Source organism: Pagrus pagrus (genome assembly GCF_965226575.1).
Source record: "Pagrus pagrus genome assembly, chromosome: 9".
Taxonomy (NCBI): Eukaryota; Metazoa; Chordata; class Actinopteri; order Spariformes; family Sparidae; genus Pagrus; species Pagrus pagrus.
Window position 1 is genome coordinate 27,305,352 of NC_140193.1, and position 20,186 is coordinate 27,325,537.

General features: G+C 39.8%; 1 protein-coding gene across 3 annotated transcripts in view; it reads left to right on the forward strand.

Moving 5' to 3' along the window:
- Positions 1–16,089, forward strand: part of gdap2 (ganglioside induced differentiation associated protein 2) — a 47,921-nt gene extending 31,832 nt beyond the window's left edge. For 2 of the 3 annotated variants that reach the window (XM_084362472.1, XM_084362471.1), the window contains exons 12-14: positions 1,271–1,325; positions 1,935–2,078; positions 13,069–16,089. In XM_084362472.1, the coding sequence (XP_084218598.1) occupies positions 1,271–1,325; positions 1,935–2,078; positions 13,069–13,110 (241 nt within the window). In that variant the 3' untranslated portion in view covers positions 13,111–16,089. Of the gene's footprint in view, positions 1–1,270; positions 1,326–1,934; positions 2,079–3,677; positions 4,058–13,068 lie in introns of those variants that run through there. The other variant, XM_084362473.1, reaches the window with a different exon arrangement.
- Positions 16,090–20,186: the final 4,097 nt, after the last annotated feature.

The window sequence follows — 20,186 nt, forward strand, 5'->3', positions numbered from 1 at the left end:
TTTCCACTGGTCTAATGTCCATTCCTTGTGTTCTTTAGCCCAAACAAGTCTCTTCTGCTTGTTGCCTGTCCTTAGCAGTGGTTTCCTAGCAGCTATTCTACCATGAAGGCCTGATTCACACAGTCTCCTCTTAACAGTTGTTCTAGAGATGTGTCTGCTGCTAGAACTCTGTGTGCCATTGACCTGGTCTCTAATCTGAGCTGCTGTTAACCTGCGATTTCTGAGGCTGGTGACTCGGATGAACTTATCCTCCGCAGCAGAGGTGACTCTTGGTCTTCCTTTCCTGGGGCGGTCCTCATGTGAGCCAGTTTCTTTGTAGCGCTTGATGGTTTTTGCGACTGCACTTGGGGACACTTTCAAAGTTTTCCCAATTTTTCGGACTGACTGACCTTCATTTCTTAAAGTAATGATGGCCACTCGTTTTTCTTTACTTAGCTGCTTTTTTCTTGCCATAATACAAATTCTAACAGTCTATTCAGTAGGACTATCAGCTGTGTACCCACCTGACTTCTGCACAACACAACTGATGGTCCCAACCCCATTTATAAGGCAAGAAATCCCACTTATTAAACCTGACAGGGCACACCTGTGAAGTGAAAACCATTTCAGGTGACTACCTCTTGAAGCTCATCAAGAGAATGCAGAATGTGTGCAAAGCAGTAATCGGAGCAAAAGGTGGCTACTTTGAAGAAACTAGAATATAAGGCGTATTTTCAGTTGTTTTACACTTTTTTGTTAAGTACATATTTCCACATGTGTTAATTCATAGTTTTGATGCCTTCAGTGTGAATCTACAATGTCAATAGTCATGAAAAGAAAGGAAACTCATTGAATGAGAAGGTGTGTCCAAACTTTTGGTCTGTACTGTATGTGCAGACTTTTTCCAGGCTGTTAATTAATGTACTTATCTATTGTACAAAGATAATCAAGATGGAATAAATTAATTAACAAGTAAAATGGTCTTAAGCAGTCTACAAATACTGCTCATCTATAACAGTTAGTGTGCTGAATGAGAAGCTGAAGGGGAGGAGGATGTTTGTGTGTGTTTCATCCTGATGGACCGGCTGGAGCTGATTGTCTTGAAGTTGTGTTTTTTGGGACAACACCTCATACCTGGACACAACTTTCAGACGATGAATCACTTTTATTCCTTATCTTTGTCATAGTCCTCATTTTCACACAGCTTTTTCTTCTCTGTTGTATTCAAGTAATAGGGAGTCATTGTTTTCTGAGAAGTACTCTTGCTGATGTTCTGTTTTATGTATTGCAGGTTTAAAAAGAATTTAAAGGCCTTCTACTTTGTACATCCAACATTTCGCTCTAAGGTAAGATTAGATTGTTGGTCAGTAGTTTAAGGAGTGAACTGAATTCTGTTTGTTTACTAGTAGATTTCACATTTTCATTCATACATTTCAACTAAATTTAACACTGATTCTGCTCATAATAGCAGCCAAAAGCCTGTGCTTGCCACAACTTGATCATCGTGTTATGTGCCTCACTTAGAATTTTTGGACAAAGCCCTAACATTCCCAAGATTAAGAGTTATTCAGAATCAGGATGATTATCCATCACACTGTATAATTAGGTACAAATCTTTATCCAGATGCAAAATGAAAACTTCTAAATATTTTTTTGATTGTTAAAATAACATATTTAGAGAATTTTGCAGCCTTTGGTATCTGAGTGCTTTCTGGTTTATATCTGTTTCTTTGTTGTTTACTTGAAATGCAGTACGTTTCGCTCCAATGGCCAAACTTCCCCTTGAGGATCATTAAAGGCTCATTAGACTTAATCTAGCATGTTGTTTGCTTAAGAAAGTTGTGTTCAGTTTTGTCTTCGTTGCTTATGGCGAGATTAATATCCTGGTAACAAAATCGAGATCAAATCAAGTGTTCCATTCTTAATTCCACACATTTTTCACGGGTTCATTCCAGGTCTCAACATGGTTCTTCACCACCTTCAGTGTGTCAGGGATGAAGGACAAAGTTCGCTACCTGGACAACCTACAGCAGCTCTTCACCTGCATCAAACCTGAGCAGATCGACATCCCTCCGTTTGTCTTGGAGTATGACGCACGGGTAAGCAGCAAGATGACTACTGGACACACACACACAGATGTCATTGGCACATGATCTTTGTCCCTCCCACTGTTTTCTATGACTGTATAGATTATTACCTTTTATGAAACAGTGAGAAATTCCTAAAATCTTGTTGGTTCTCATTTTAGACATGCATGCTGCTAACATGACAGTAACAATACACTTGTATGACATCATCTAGAAGAAGGTCACTCTCCAACAGCCCGATTCAGTCCCTCACCTTCAGATAAATCCTTTAATGTTTTAATGACAGATTAAAGTCAAAGCTGTATCTGGCAGTTGTCAGTAATTCCTGACCTTTCAAATACTGTGTTAAATGATATGCTCCACTTAAACAATGTCCTAGATCATACTAATGACATTAGCATGCCATATAAACAGTACAGTAACAAAGACCAGGTATGTGGGCTTTAACCTGTGCATAAATAGTCCTGGATTTGCTCTTGTAGGTTGCAAAAGATATGTTCACCAACATTTTCAGGGTGTTCAGGCCAATGCTTTTCAGCCTACAACAGGCGTTGTAGCATATCATTTAGCTTAGGATGTGGATTGTCTTGATTAGAAGCCAAAATATGTCTGGAAAAGATTTTTAATTTGAAACAAGTAATGATTACACCGTGTTTTTAACTTTATAAAGATAATTATTGCAGCTTTAAAGAGCTCTGATGTCTAAAACTTCTAATCAGTGACACAAGACTTCATTTCAAATTACACACTGTATAGCCTCAAATCTGCTCTCCAGCTTATTGTGTTTTAATGGAAACCTAACCTCGCACTGATTTTTCTGTGTCCTCACATGCCGAATCTAAAGGCTGAAACATGTTTCTAATCATGTGTGTTTTATTCTGAGCACTATTCCTCAGCAGGAGGAAAGGCAGAGCAGAGAGAGGGAATGAGGAAAAAACAGTGTGTGTGTGTGTGTGTGTGTGTGTGTGTGTGTGTGTGTGTGTGTGTGTGTGTGTGTGTGTGTGTGTGTGTGTGTGTGTGTGGTTCGAGAAATGACACGTATTAATCAGTTAGTCCACAAACTCAATTAACATGACATTTTCCAGGATGCTCTGTGTTGATTTCCCTTTGAAATTTGGGATCTGATGTGAAGATAATTGAATGAAGTCGTGGATATTAATAGCTTGATTTAACAAGGCTCTGGTGCTATAAAAAGAGGTAACTCAGTATGCACAACAGCTTTATCAGTTTTACTTTTGTGCACAGACATGTTGAGAAGTATTGCAAGTCCTTCTGAAGAAAAAGGACTGAAGAAATGTTTAGACCACCAGAATTTGGGCTGTGACTGTTCTGAATTTAAGCCAGCTGTTTTAAAGGAAATATGTCAAATGAGGACATCAGACAGCTTCTAAGACACATAAAAAGGATCCATTCATCATGTCTGGATTCCCTATGATCCGTGATTGGCTCGCATCTGACTGTGTATTTTGACTTTGTGGTCATTTAAAGTTTGTGCTGGCTAATAAAAGGTATAAATGTGTCTTTTCCCTCGTTGAATCTTGGACTCTGGATGAGGATTGAGAGGTATTCGGTCCAGCTGAGCATTAACCTTGAGCTCATTTCATGTTTCAGATTGTTGCGTCAGGATTTGCACAGATTCCATGAAATGATTTTGACATTCAGTGGTGACACGTGAACTCAGGAAACAAAGATGCCGGGGCTCGATTGAATATCAGCAGGGAATATTGATGGCTGTTCAAAAGTAGTAGAAGCTACACTGCTGAAACCACTTACACCACGAACGAGAGTTAGCTTGTCTAGTCTGTTGCAATTTATTGATATAGGAAAACAATAAAGTTGTTCCACATTTTGTAGCAGCCTTCTTGAAATCAATCAATTTCAGTCACTTGGATAGCACGTCGGAAAATGGAAACGATACCGGAGGCAAATCCACATCTTGGATCCATCAAACTGCAGGTGGTGTTTGTTAGCTTTAGGAGGACAGCAGAGCTGTCAGTTTTATGTGACAGGAGTACTTTTCTAGGCCACCCCAAATGATCTCCTTTTGAATGAATATTTTCTTTTATTCTCCACGAACTAGAGCCCGACCGATTTATTGGCTGGCCGATATTATCGGCCGATATGAGGCATTTTCCAAACTATCGGTATCGGCATTTATAATGGCCGATAAATTAATATTTAAAAAATAGAATAAAAACGGACAAAACACCCTTCAACCATGTTGGCGTTGCATATTTTGTCCACCAGAGGACACTCTACAACGTCCCTGTTGGCAACACTCATGTTTAGAACGCCACAAACCCTACAACCAGCTGATCCAGCCGGAGTCAGGCAGAGCGAAACCACGACCGTTATCCACGACTGACTTCATCGGTGAAGTGTGTTCATGGTAAGTTGGCAACTGTCATGAGAAATACATTGCTTGATTAACAATTAAAAGAACATCCCCATCAGGTCTCTTAACTCAAATAAGCATGACAAGTAATTACATTACGTTGTTACAGTATAGTTGACTGACTGTCGGTTTAAATCTTGACAATTTGACTGAAGATGTATTTCTTTAATAGCATGACAGTTATAGCAATGAGACCTATCATCTCTCCCCAGCCCGTTATTTTGAAAAAGTATGGTTTACAATAATTCACGGTAGCATATGACGTTATCCATTGCTAAATTATGGCTTATCATAGACTTAAGCTAACCACAAAGCTAGCTTATGCCATGGCTATCAGTGGAAGACCGCTAACATTAATGAGCTTGGAAACCACAACGAACTTATTCTGCCTAAATAAAGTAATGATTACTGTATTTATAACTAGCATATCTGTAGTTACAGTCCGTACATTGTAAAATGTAAGTTAGGCATGCGAGGAGTGAACATTTAGACATACAGAAAAAGACATACACAAGTGTGCGTTGCTGACTGTCGTTCAGCCGCAGCATTAACGAGTCACAGAATGGATTTAGTGCATCACTAAGTAGTAGATTTTCGAAGGCATGCAGTAAACGATGATTAAAAAAGGTTTGTTGTAGCTTGATGGATAGAATTAAAAGAGTGCAGGTAAAGGGATAAGCGAGTTGACACTGTAATTATAAGGTAGCTCAATAGGGACTATTACACACACAAAAAAAACACATTAGGAGTGACCTTTGTCTTGTGTAATAATAATGCAGATGATGATGATGATGATGATGATAATAATGATAATAATAATAATAATAATAATATCATCATCATCATCATAGATTTTTTTTAAATTATTACTGTCAACAATAATAATAATAGTAATAGTTGTGGCTATAGCAGCAATAATTTTGTTTTTATTTTGTATGTCTCACCTGACTTGTTTACTTTATATTTTGACAGATGGCAAGTGGTGGACGAAGTCAAGTATGGGAGTATTTCACAAAAGGCCCACCAGGTACAGTCACATGCAACATCTGTACAGCCTCTGTGAGCCAGGGATCTGGCAGCCTCAAATTTAAAAATACATCCAACTTGTGGGCACACCTTAAATCAAAACTCAAAGACATCTACAAGAAGGCGCAAAAAGATGCACAGCCTCGAGTTCCAACCACATCATTGACACAGCCAACCCTCAAACAAGTGCTAGAGAAAACCACAAAATGGACTCCAAATGATCCAAGAACTGAAGAAATGGACAAACTCCTGATGGAGATGATAGCCACTGACATCCTGCCTTTTGCAGTTTTTGAGGGTGCAGGGTTTAAAAGGGTTATAGCCAAAGCCGAGCCCAGATACCCATTAAAAACAGAGACATTTTTCTGTACAAAGAAGATGGACGAGATTTATACAAGAGTGGTCAGCAAAGTAAAGAAACTGCTGTCAGTTGAAAATGCAGGAAACAGCATTTCTTTTACCACTGACTGTTGGTCAGGTTCAAATCAAGCACTAATGAGCTTGACTGCTCATTTCATTGATAAGAATTGGAAAAAGGTCCAACTTGTCTTTAATGTTAAATCCTTGTCACAGGACATTATATTGGAGAGACATTTCTGTCCATGCTTGAGGAATGGGAAAGTGATGAGGAGCGGGTCATGCTTGTGCTCAGGGACAGTGGGGCAAATATGGTGAAAGGCATGTGCCTTGTTGAGATGCCAGACCTGAGCTGCAGTGCTCACATACTGCACCTGGTTATAAATGATGGCCTCAGTTCCCAGAGAGTGGTGATGGACATTCTGGCAAAGCTCAAGAAAATTGCTACACACTAACCACTCTGTTACGGCACAGAAACACCTGTCTAAAATTCAGGAGGAGCTAGGTGTCCCACAGCATTCTATCATACAGGCAGTACAGACGAGGTGGAACTCGACACTACACATGTTGGTGAGGATGATCGAACAAAAAAGAGCCATCACTGCATATGCTAGTGACCATGGTCATTTCTCATGTTTGTCAGCAGAGGAATGGTCCATTGCATCGAACCTGGCAGAGACACTCGGACCACTGGAGGTGGTGACACTGGAATTCAGTAGAGCAGACTCATCCACATCCTGCATTTTACCATGCACAGCAGTGTTACGCTGTTTACTGGAGTCAGAGGGACCAACCACCAGGGGTATTCAAACCATGAGAAAAACCATGCTGGATAGCTTGCAAAAAAGGTTTGCAAAAGTTAAGGACTCTAAAGAGGTGGTGCTTGCATGTGTCCTTGACCCACGATACAGAGCGTCCTTTGGTACCAGAAATTCAAAAGTTAAAACCTGGCTGAAAGAGGCTATGGAGACCAGTCCACCAGATTCTGCCACTGAAACTCCATCTGAGGAGAGCGATCCCAAAAGGCTGAGAACAGAGGACCAAGTACCCAGTCTCTTAGACCCGCTTTACGACACTGTGCTCCTTCCTTCCACCAGTGAGGCAGTGGAACCAGAGGGGATAATTGAAGAGCTAGAACGGTACTTCAGAGAGCCGGTCATTGACAGATAGTGTGGAAATCCATATGATTGGTGGAAACACAACACCAACCGTTTCACCAGAGTTTCAGCTTTGGCAAGGCAGTACCTCTCCGGTCCACCCTCCTCTGTGGCGAGCGAAACAGTGTTCAGCACCATAGGGAATATTTATGAGGATAGGCGAATCTCTGAAAGGAGAGAATGCAGAGAAACTGTGCTTCTTGTACTACAACCTGCCTTTGCTGGACTGGAGCTATTGAGGACTGACTGATTCAGTACACTACCTCATATACTGTATATAGTTTATATTTTGCTGTTGTTATTTATCAGAACTTATAGAACTTAACAGAATATTTTTTTTCCAGTCTTGTTCAAAGTTGTTTATGAACCTTACCAAGTATATTAAGGTTTTTTGTTGTTATTGTGTTTTTGCTCAAAGGACTTTGAGTTTCATATCTTAAGTTTGTATTTTTATACATTTTATTTATCAGAACTTTAATATATTTTGATGTTCCTCTGTTCTGTTGTGACAATAAAACAAACAAGTTTATTTTTAAACTGCATTATCATATTATTTCCGTGAGGACTCATAAATAACCACAAATAACTAATGTTAGGGAAATCTGTTTATGTTTTGTTACGCTTTTCTGAGATTTTATTTTGGGTCAGGTTTTGATAAGCAGTATAAATGTGTTTTTTAATATATACAGGGACACGTGGTCACAAGTCAAAACAGACATGTTTCATAAATAAATGAACAGATTAGCTCTGTGTGTTCCTGCCATATCATATTGATTTTTACACTAACAGCACTGATGACATTTAAAAAGGTGAAGATAAAGTGAAATGACATGCAGTGTGTTAGTTATGTGGGGGTAATCATGGATACATTGATTGACATTTTACAGGAACTTTGGTCCAAGTCCCCGGAGCTATTTAGTGAATACAAAATGTTGTGTAAGGCATTATGTGACAAATGTTAACAACTTTGTATAACCTTAAAATGTCACATTAAGATTAGACTGCAGTGTTTATGCTATTAGAATACTATTACTACTATTACTATTAGCGATAGCCAAAAATGTATATCACGGTATTTTTTTTTTTTGAGTCTTCCCTTTTTTAACTGTATTGGCAGTGTAAGGGGAACATATCTTTAGAAAGAAAAACAGATAAAAAGAAAAATTGTATGCATTTCTTGGCTTCAAATATAAATAAAAATGAGGTATAGGCATACATGTGTTTTGGGAAGAGTAGCCTGCCTTATAATGTCAGTTAATTAGTAAATGTAATTTTAATTTATTATCAGAAAACCCAAAAAATATTATAGTCAGTGTATAACAGGGCTCGTCTATCAAGTACATGTACATATGGCAAAACCAGACACACATGCTGTGAGGATCAAGGAGCAGAAGGAGCTTTCATGTAACGTTAACAACAGAGCTCACTGAGCTTGTGTTGCAGTATTAAGTTCAACAAAAGGCAACGTGACGGAACAGTTTTCTTGCTTATTGAATTGGCTTCAAATGATGCTTAATGTTCACACAATGTCCCTTGACATTGCTCCAGCATGCTACAATGGACAAGGACAATAGACTACAATAGAATAGGAAAATGGCAAAACTTTCAGGTTCCACGTTTGAAGTTGGCAACAATCCATCTTTAGCTCAAGTTTTAAAGTGCACTATCTTGTTTGGCATAGCTCGCCCTCGTTAAGAAAGCAAACGGGTTGGCACACTCACAGCCTGTAAGAGTTTTGCAGTTGTTGTTGGAACATTTCCATCAAAAATGAAGTTAATCCATTTCACTTTCTTGGATGGTGGGAGGATATGAGTAGTTTCTTGCAGACGACAGAGGAGAAATTGGGCTGCTTTGTCTACCTTCAACATGTTTGTGTTACTAAAGGCTGTGTTAGCGAGGAAAACGGCAGTTGCGAGTTACTTTTGTTCTGTGAGTATGTGTTTAGCCCTCTAGCTGCATGCTATCACAGCCACAGAAAAGCACAGCTTACAAACAAATCTTTATTGACGATTGCCAATAGCCAGGACGGTCCGCCGGGGCCAACAGGCGTTTTCACACGTACAGTGGGAGCTCTCAGGTCATGGCTAGAGGATCTAACCGTACCGTGTTGAGCACATTAATTGTGAGCTTTACATCGCAGAAGATTTACTCATACACTATGAGTTGGATTTATCAACAACATTTCTAAAATTGTACAGAGTTTGCCCAGCTTAAGACATAGTAATGTTGTGAGCAGTGATGGTAGTGATAGGACAGCTAGCAGGAACCTGGTCAGACCTCTGGCGGGGCACTATGAAAAAAGAAATATCACTATAAATGAAAAGTCAAACTAGCAGAACATACAATAACCAAAGTGTTTGATTCAGATATACAGTGCAGTCAGAAATCTTTAGGAGAGTAATTCATTTTTCATTTTTGTCCGGCTCGTGCAGAGCTTTAAGGGCATTTAAGGGTGTTAATGTCCACATTGGGTAAAAGTGTAGGGCTCTCTTGGGGGTTTGTGTAAAAAAGGCTACATATCCTACAATGTTTTTATCTCATATGGATGCAAACGCAATGAAATTAAAGCTGAGAGTTGGTACCAAAAGCTCACTGTTTTATTTCACATCCAAACTGCTGGAGTACAGAACCAAAACAGAACTGCCCCAACACTCAGACTGCTCTGATTAGGTGTGGGACAAAATGTAATTTTAGACAATTTTGCAGTACGTTACAAACTATTTTACCTAGTATAGGGCAGTATTAATATGTGTTGTAGTCAGATGCTTAGTTTCACTCTGTCTCTCTCAGCAGTCCCGAGATGATACGCTGGTGTGTAAGTTTTCTCCATGACCTCACTAACTCTTCTAGGAACTTATTTTTAGGTCGACCTCAGTCTCTTGCGGGGAATTTAACTGTCAGTGTGTCAAAACAATGGGCTGGCCTCCTCTAAGGTTGTAGTACGGTGCATTTCCCCTTTTCAGCACTGCAGCCAGCCAGTGAACTGGGCAATAACGTTCACATCAACACCCAGAATTAGTTTGATCTGCTGGCCTGAGTTACAGTGCTGGTGGAGTCCAGGAAATAATGATTCTTTTTGTTCACTAAAACTGTAGCCAGAAACTCTGATACCACCAGACACACACTGTGAGCACATCATCATTGGTTACCTGACAAAATATAGAATATCTGATTTTTCCTGACAGTGTAATATGATGATGTCTAACAACCTTTAACCAGCTGTAATTGATATTTATATATTAACAATGTATCAAATAAAAATGTGTAATATGAGACTTCTTATCACCAATTTTTCGACTTTCAGACTTGACTGTTTTGGTTCACTGTTAACACACTCAAAGAGAGTCAAAAGACTCCGCGTTATCGCCTCAGCAAAGGCTCGCCTTTTCTCTGCCTTTGTTTGTTCACACAGACCCAAGCAGCCGGAGTAAAGCCGCACCAGTGTGTCATTTCATTCAGCACACTGGCGTGACGGTACACATCATGACGTTGAGACCTTTGGTTTTTTTAACATGTTTCCTCTGGTTTACACCTGATAATCTTAACGTGTATCAGCCGACTGTTTATAATCATATGAATGCTGTTATAATGTGCTGTGACTGAGATCCTGACCCACCATACATCCTGGAAACTGACAAAGTTAAAATTTTTGCTCTAGATTACATAATTACATAATCACATCAGTAAACAGCGGAACGCTGTCTGACTCTCACTCGGGGAGGGATGCTGGGGGAGAGTTCATTGGAGTCTCGGTGGGGAGGGCTGACTGGTGATGTTTTTCAATACAACTTGTCAGACTACAACAACACAATAGTGGAAGGAGACAAAGACATGTGAGTTAAGGTTTTTTGCTCTAAATCACATCACATAATCACCACCATTCAACTGCGGGAGCCTCCTGGCTCTGCTGCCGGGGACAGACGCTGTTTTTCTGGCAGAAATGTGACGAAGAGTCGGTCGGACAGACAGGATGACATCCACATATAACTGCTGTATTTTTTTTCCTCATATAAGTTGCCAAAGACACTACCAGTTACCACATTACTGTTGTTTGGTCCTGTAACATTGCTCCACGGGTCATTTCTCTTTTATTCGATGAGTGAAGGATCTGTTTAGCTGTCAGACTGTGAACACCATCAGACCGACACACTCCTGATCCACGCCTCCAGTTTTTCGAAACACATAGATGCCGTTTCGCCTCTGCTGCGGCTCTGATTCTACCTCTGGAGGCGGATCAGAGCCGCAGCAAAACTGCCCCCTCCCACCCCACCCCCCTCCCTCCGCATCTGAAACTTTCACACAGACAGTGAGGCGGAGTATCGGCGCATGTTTCCCACACTGCTTATGGGGCTTATGTCATGCCCTTTCCAGTTTCCCTCATGGGTCCTTATTTCAGAAAAACTTTGTATGGTAGTGAATGGAGAGAGACAAATAATTGTTTGATCCTGTTTGAATTGTGACATGAATCACATATATGATGTTTGTCAGTTCATTTTCAAACTTGAGAAAGTTGCAGTTTTTCATTAAACCAATGAAATATAAGACTGTGAAAATACATAATTATAAAGAGTACACAGCCAGCAGTCTTGTTAGCGACGACGTCTCGTTGAACGGTCACCAAAACCTGTAACTCAAACACTGTAGAGCTGCTCCTGTATATTACCTTGCTCACAAAACTGATGAACTAGCCTTTCACATAACTGCAGTTGTCAATTTGAGTTAAGTTATTTTCACCTTTTGTTAATACCTTTTCTGTGCTGAGTTGGCGGCCATGTTGGCGAGATGTGTTGAATGAGACCATGTAGTTCACTGAGCGGTCTTTATCTTTATCTTTATCTATAATTCATGACAAAATTCAAACTGATCAAAACATTTTAATCTCTCCATTCACTACTGTACAAATTTTTCCTGAAATCCATCAGAAGGGGGGTGACTTCAGCTCTCTAAAGTGTTTTTTTTTTTTCTTTCAGCCACAGCAGGCAAAAAGGCTCTCAAAAACTCACCATTTATAGTGAACATAGTTGAACTTTTAACAGTGAAAAATCCTGATATTCCTCCCAGGAGCTGGTTGAGACTATTTTTGCTTCTTTGTTTAATGACAAAATTGACTGAATTTAGGCTCAAGACTCAAGACATACAAGAAAAACAAAAGTACAATGGTTTTTTGAATTAATATGTCAGAATACAAAATTAAAACATTTGATTATATACAGCAGTAATGTGATCAGCATTTGCGGGAGATACTGAAAGGAAAGCCCTGCCACTGTCACACTTTCATCCAGATGTTACAGTGAATGAATGAGATCTTTAACACTGTATAACTATGATTAATAAAATGAATGAATTCATGCTGAAGCTACCTAAGTTACAGCTGGTTCACTGGACGTTCTGAAAGAATAAGCTGACATTATTCATTGAAGGTAGCTAGCTAACATTGTCTTAATAACATATTGAGAGCATTAACATTAAAACTGAAAATTAGCTCACACCTAGTTAGGAACAAGCAGCGTAGGGCTCTGAGTATAACTATCATTTATACCTGCTACATCTAAGACTGTGGGTGTAGAACTGCAGGGCTCTCCGCCTCTGCAGGACAGTGTCTCTCAGCTTCCTCGACAACTCATCCAAACAACTCACACTCTACAGTGCACCTCCTCGGGGCCCTCAGCAGCACACCCACGAACTGTAGAGTCGATTGAATGAACCATTGTTGAGAACATTGAAGGACAAGAAGAGATTCCTTCCATTTAGTTAAATGAAGACAAACCAAAAACAGAAAAGAGTGACGCCCTTGTTGTAATAATTGAATAAGTGCTGTAGCACTCAACAATATAACATAGAATACAGGTTTACAGGTAATCCCACCCTTCCTTTGTTTTTACCCAGCTTTTATTTGTGACGGGCCTTTGCTGTTCTATTATTTAGATTTCTAAGTTGTATTTGAGAATTCACAATATTTCCCTACTTGTATATTTAAATATTCAGTTTGATATCGACTTACGATGTTCAGACCAACTCTGGCTCCCATGATCTGTGTTGACCTTGACTTTCTTCTCTTCCATCTCAGGTGAATGGACCCTACCATTCCTCCCAGTCTTCAGGTCTGTGACAGGAGACCAGTGGGACCTCCCTGTCGGGGTGACGAGGTGGTGTCAGCCCGTCAAAAGGAGGCAGTTTATGGACGTCATGTTGCCCGTGTGGTCTGAACTCCTAACCCCTTGTTAAGGCTATGAACCATAGTGGGGAAACTCGTTTTGATCTGTTGCTGCCAAAAGGACAAAATTAACAGTCGCAGCCCACATTTAGCAGCATGTGGCCTGGTGAGCAGTCGTTCTCGCTCACCACAGACTATTTCTGGATGTGAGATGGTTTCTGGATTATGCCTTACACTAAGAGTTCTTTTTCAGCAGTTTCCTCAAACATCCTTGAATATGAAGAATCATGTCAAAGCCGTACAGTTGCTCAAAGCATTTTCCATCATGTGGTCATGTCTCAGAATATTGGCAGATTAAAATGAGAAGATTATGTCTGTCTTGATTTCCACACTGTTTCCTTCAGTACCACACCATGCTGGCAGCAGAAACTCTGGGTGAAGTAAAGACTAATGCTACACCCAGGCGGAAGTTGGAAATTCCCTCCTGGTACGCTGTAACCTCTGTGTTCTCCTGTGGTCACGGTTGGTAAACCCCAGGGGAGAGTAATTAATGCCTAGGGGATAATCAAAAAATAAAAACCTCACTCTGCTTGTGCTTCTGCTAACATCCCTTTATGCTGTCTAACATAAAACATTAACTTTATGTCACATTTTGGGAAATGCACTTACTCGCTTTCTTGCTATGAGTGAGAAGAGTGAGATGAGAATTGATACCACTCTCGTATTTGTACATTAAATATGAAGCTACAGCCAGGAGACAGTTAGCTGAGTTCAGCATAGAGACCTGGAGCAGGGGGAAACATTTGGTTTCCTGTAAAACCACAGCTTCATTTATACACTTGGGTTGTATCCCTCACTCATTAACTCGGGCCAGGAGAGCACTTATTTCCCAAAATGTAAACATATTCCTTTAAGCTTTAAATCCACACGAAGTGTCTGGGTGGATTGAAGGTGATGTGTTGAAAATGAATCGCTGTCGTACTGCTGCTCAGTGTTAACGGTGTAAGTTTCCTCGCAGACATGACGGTGACGATATATGCATCACAAAAAGCTTGTTGTTTCCTACCAGGAGAACAAACTCCACCGGCTTTTCTGTGGGTTTTCCTCACAGGAAGCCTGTATTTTCTCACTTAAGGATGTGTCTAGAAGGCAACAAGGCTTATATAGGACATGTACCTTGTTTAATGTAACACAGAGGCAATTAATCAATTAGTCATTTAACCTGCAACCTTTTTTCCCTTTTTTTTCAGTTGATTGGTCATTTCAGTTATTCATTTAGCAAATGATGCCAAACATTTTCTGGTTTCACTTTCTCAAATGTGAGGATTTGCTTTTTCTGTTTTTTATGATTATAATTGAGTACTGTTTGGTTTTGAACTGAAAAAAACTAAAAGAAGCAAATTTAGGACATCACCTGGGCCTGTGGGAGCTCCACAGTTTGCATTTTTAAATTTTTTTAGATTAAAAAATAAATTCATCTATTTAAACAAAAAAATCAACACATGAATAAATAATAATGGTTGTTAGTTGAGTCCTCAATCACAGGGCTGTTGTCTTCTTCTGTGGTGCCTGTGTAAGGTTGCCTAGCCTTTGTTACTTGTCCAGCAAACATTATTCTCTTACTGCACTAACTTATGGTCTCATGTGTTTGTTCCTAATCTGTCTTGTGAAGCGCTGGCTGCGCTGCTCTCTCTGATCTTCACTCATGAGAACGTGTAGCTTTGTTTTCAAGTTTCAAATTGCTGTTTGATTTCCATTCTCACACTCACATGATGGTGAAAAGTAGAATTAGCTGAATTGGAGATTGAAATTATTGTTAAAATGAGCATTTTGTTCCTCAGTCATTAATTTCCTTTTATTTGCACAGTTTACTGTTTAACTTTTAATTTAATTCAACTTGGACTACCAGACTGGAGGTTTTACTTGATCAGGGCAATTGCAAATCAGATTTACTAAACTTTGAAAACATTCCAGTGACTACCTAACTATCAAGCGGTCTTATGTAGCAGGCCCCGCCCGTCTGGTACACCAAGATGTAACACTATCACAGTAAATGTGAATTCTGTTTGACTATCTTCTGCCACTGTTGGGAAGGATTTCACCTGCTCTGTCTTGACCCTGTCCTGCCGCCTGCTGTGCTCCCACACACTGTCATAACATCAGGAATCTGCACATCTTTAAATCATTTCAGCTCTGTTGGCAAGAAACAATCCTCCCACACCTCTTCAAGCTCTTGTCCTTAGCTATCCTCACTGATTCAAAACTCCTGACGCAGAAATATGGACTGACAAGTCACATGACATCATCAGAGTTCAGACTAAATTTGGGCCTTATTAAGCTGTAACTTTCATGTTTGCAACAGGAAGATGTGCCGTGTCAGTTAAAGGACATTTCAGTGCCCCATTTTAACTCGATAAAAAATCGAACTGAAGTAGATGTTAACAACTTTAATCAACTGTTTAATGTCTTTAAATCTTATTTTACTGTTACGGTGAAAGCATTCAGTGGGGTGGGATGGTTCCAAGTAAAAGTGAATTGAAGATTAGTGACTTTCCTCACTGAATGCTTTTACACAAATTAAGATTTAAGATGGAATATGACAATGAATTGTTCAGAATGTCACAAATTAGCGTAAAAATGGTTGTTTTCCCTTCAGTCGTCTCTCTTTTTAAAAAACAACCAGAAAACAGACTTCAGATCAGTGAAGTCATCAGCATGAACTTTATTGTCAGAACTGTGATTATGTCAGAATGTATATAAATGATGAGCCAAATTTTGACTTCCTGGAATTGTATATTATCTTTTTTGTATGATTTCAAAGAGATTTCCATTGAGATTTAAAGGAAGTGACATCATTGGTGTTCAGACTTTCTGTACTGTTAGGTTTCTTGAATTTTTTTTATACACTGATTAAAATGATTTTTCTCTGTGAAAGTGTTTTCAGTTTGATGACTGAGGGCTCTGCTTGTCCTGGGTTTTGTTGTTTGGGGTTAAGAATGAAGCTGAATACGAAAACATCAAAGCCACAATATCTAATGTGGTAAAAGACTAATCTGTTTCTATCATAGTCTTCAAATCAAGGACAGGTGGTGTCCATGCTGCAGGGAAGGACAGTCGTCATGTTTCTAACAGTCAAGTTCCAGTTTATTTTTGCATTTTGTTTTTTATGATTTTCACAAACTGGTGCTATATCTTAAAGGCTAAAATCTCCCTTTATTCTGAGCCTAACGCAGCCTCAAGTTCAACTCTACTTTGGAAGTGGACCTAGGTGACATTTGCAACCCCAGTGGCAACCTTTGAACTCTTAGCGAGGATAATACTAAGAGAAATGAGAAGTCATATGTTACAGATTTAAGAAATATGTTGTGTTGGCACGTCTAGTCTAGTTTGTGGAACACTGTTCTTAGTAACTACTGAATTTAGGCCAGTCACATGACAATCAAGCTGAAGACTCCCAAGTTCAAGACAGTCAGATATCACTTGTTGGAGAGCTCAAGCCTGCGCTGCAGCCAAACCTCAGTGAAGTGAACATCTGTCCTTTAAACAAAGTTTACTTTTAAGACATTCGGTGGGTAATTCAAAGAACCTCCTCAGCCTTGAGTTCAAGCATGTAACATCTCTGGATGGGTGTCTCCTGGGAGAAAACTTCAAACCAACCTCTTGGCTTCTTTAGCTGGATATGACTGATGGTTTGGCTTAATGAAGAGGTAAGAAGGAGGGGAGATGGGACTAATTCTCATAATTGTACTTACTAACTAACTGCCTTATCTTCATTGACCAAAATGGAGTAGATAAAATCCAGAACTTGTTTTCATGAATCAACATTTCACATAGCATGTTAAACAAACGAAGGATTTTCTTTACTTACCTTTCAAACTAATTGAAAGAAACATCAGTGTTTGCATCCTCTCTCTGTTCTACCCGTTCTAGACTCCATGTGGAATCAGAGTTATGATGGTCGTCAGGGGCAGTGTGATGTGGATGTTCCTTGCTGAACAAAGCCATAAAAATGTTAATCTAGTAAAATCCAGTGGCAGAAGTATTCAGATTATTCTTTGAAGGACCAGTAATGCAGAGTGAAAGTGCTGCATTACAACATTCAAAAGTTTACTTCAGCAACTTTCAGCAAAATGTACTTAAAGTAGAAGTAGTCATTATACAGGAGGATTACCTCAGCTAGTTTTATATTATATTACCTTATAGGATTGTTACTACCAATGTGTTCATGTGTAACCATCATTTAATGTTATAGCTGGTCAAAGAGGAACAAATTACACAATATATCGATTTACTATATTTCCTCCTGAAATGCAGCAGAGGTATAAAATGGTATAAAAATTGAACTTCTTAACTATTAGTACATAACGGTACTTCTTTTCACTGCTAATTGCTAGTGCGAGTCTAAAAATTGTAACAGACTACTTCAATAAATGAGGACAAGAGAGAATTAGATTAACGTGAGTAACCGATCAACAGCAGTCATGTTCTATGACTCTTGTGATTCTTCAGCCTTCATTATTTGAAAATGATGGGACACTCAAGCTAGCTAGCCTCAAATCTCAAATGACAAGGCCAGTGATCTTTGGTGCAGAGTTTTCATGTTCTCCCCGTGTCTGCGTGGGTTCTCTCCGGGTACTCCAGCTTCCTCCAACAATCCAAAGACCAAAAAGTTAGGTTAATCAGTTACTCTTAACTGTCCGTAGGTGTGAACATCAGCGTGAATGGCTGTTTGTCCCTATATGTCAGCCCTGTGATGAACTGGGGACTTATCCAGGGTGTACCCCGCCGCTCATCCAATGTCAGCTGGGGTCGGCTCCAGCCCGTGACCCTAAAAAAGTTTAAGTGGTTACAGACGATGAATGGATGGTGATGTTGACACTGTATACTTGTAAAGTCTACTTCCTTATTATAAAGAAATCCCCATAAAGTTTGGTTAGGTTTAGGCAAGAAAACTACTTGGTTTAGGAAAAAAGTGGTTTGGGTTAAAATAACTATGTTGCCTCTGTGACGTAAGTTGCAAATGTACCAAGTATGTGACACAATTACGTTATGTTAAAGCGGACACAGACAACTTTTCAACCCCACTGCTTGTCGAACCATCAGTCCAAAACCTAAAGACTCTTCATTTACTATCATAAATGACAAGAAGAACAGCAGCAAAAAGTTACATTCAAGGAACTGAAACCAAAAAAAACCCAACAAAAATGACAGATGTTCTTGTACTGCTACAAAATCCACCAGATTTTCTGAGCGTACACTTTCATCATGAGCTCAAACGCACCACAGAACTTTACAGTCTGTTATTTTAGACAAAGATGTGCCTGTTTTAGTAAACCTCTTGTTGTCTTCAGATCCCTATCCTGTAGCCTTCATCAAGCTGAGCAGCAATATTTATTTTACCAAACATGCAAAGACGCTTAGCATTTTCCATGTGGCTCTTAGCTTGTTCATGCCTTTTCACTTTTACTGCAAAGTGCTTCAAATCGGTCATACCTGACTGGATCCATGCTGGTTCGGTTCCTGCTGTTTGAAAAAGGAGGCAGGCAAAGCAAAATAAGGAGCCGACCTCACTGCATGCAGTTAGCCAGGACTTCTTAGCAAACCAGCCTCATGAGAAGACGGGTTGAACTGTCTCCCTCTGCCTTGTGCTTCTTGATTTATCACGCTGTCCGGCTGGTCCGAGCTCTTTCACTCTGAGCTTTTCCTGCAGCGTTCTCCTCTCAAACGCTGTTGTTTTCAGCAACTTAACAGAATTTTCTTTCTCCTTTTCCCTCTATTCTCCACAACTCACTCTGTCACACTAGGCTTCTCCAACTCTCTATGAACTTGTACGTCATCTCCTCCTATGTCAGCTCCTTCTCGCAGTGTTTATCACATACGCATGGACAACTTCTAACGAGAGCTATGGCCGCCCAGGGCCGGAAATACGTCACCTCTCAGTAACTTTACACAAGGTATAACATTTGGATCTATGCTTGTATTGCACATTATACATGTTACTAACTGGGTATAATATTTAGGTTGGTCATTTAAAAGGATAAAGTCTTATTCAGTGAAGGTCTATATGATTCTTCTTCATGTGGGACAGGTGGGGCTATTGATGAGCCGCCACTGCCTGATTGCTTTAATGAGTAGGCAGGTTTTGTTTCTTACTGATCTAGTAGAAAGAATGCCAGTTTTGAACCATCTCAGAGGGAAACACAAATCAGTGGGGGAACAGGGTTACATGCTGGCATTCCGACATCCCAAAAGTCCGACATCCCAAAAGTCCGACATACCGTCATTCCAACATGTCATCATTCCGACATACCACTATTCCGACATGCGAACATCCCGGCATTCCGACAAAGTTTCACCATAATCCGCAACCCATAACCCTAACCCTAACCCTTTTAAAAGATGTGTCGGAATGGCAAGACATTTTAAAAAAATTATAAATTCCGACCTTAGGAGGCAAAAAATGTCGGAATGATGGGATGTTTCATTAAAGGTTTAAGTGTTGCCATTCCGACAATTAGGGCCTAATGTCGGAATGGCGTTATGTCGGAATGGCGGTTGCCTCCCGGGGAAGAGACTTGGTTAGAACATTGGAGCACTCTCCATGGAGTGAATGGCCATCCTTTCACTCGAGTTTAACCTTGGTTTCTATCACTCTTCCTCTTCACCTTACATGGTAGCCAGACACAAAGCAGACCTAGCCAGCTATGTTCACACAGCTGATGGTATGGTTGGTAGAGAAGTTACATTAGCTAATAATATCCTGAGCCACGACTCAGGCCTGCTTTGTTTTAGTTTTGGATAGAGCTTATTTCACAGTGTGTCGGTGTGAGAGTGAGGTAAGCTAGTGCAAGGTTATTTTCAAAACTTAATCTTTAGGGTAAGTATGGGGAAATTGCGTGAAAATATATTTTTTGTTTTTAAAATATTAGATAATGTTAGGCTCTATATATATTATATTGCACTTAATGTATTACTGTTTAACATTAAGTCATAGGCTAATTGGCTCACACAGACTGCAACAACAAAAATGA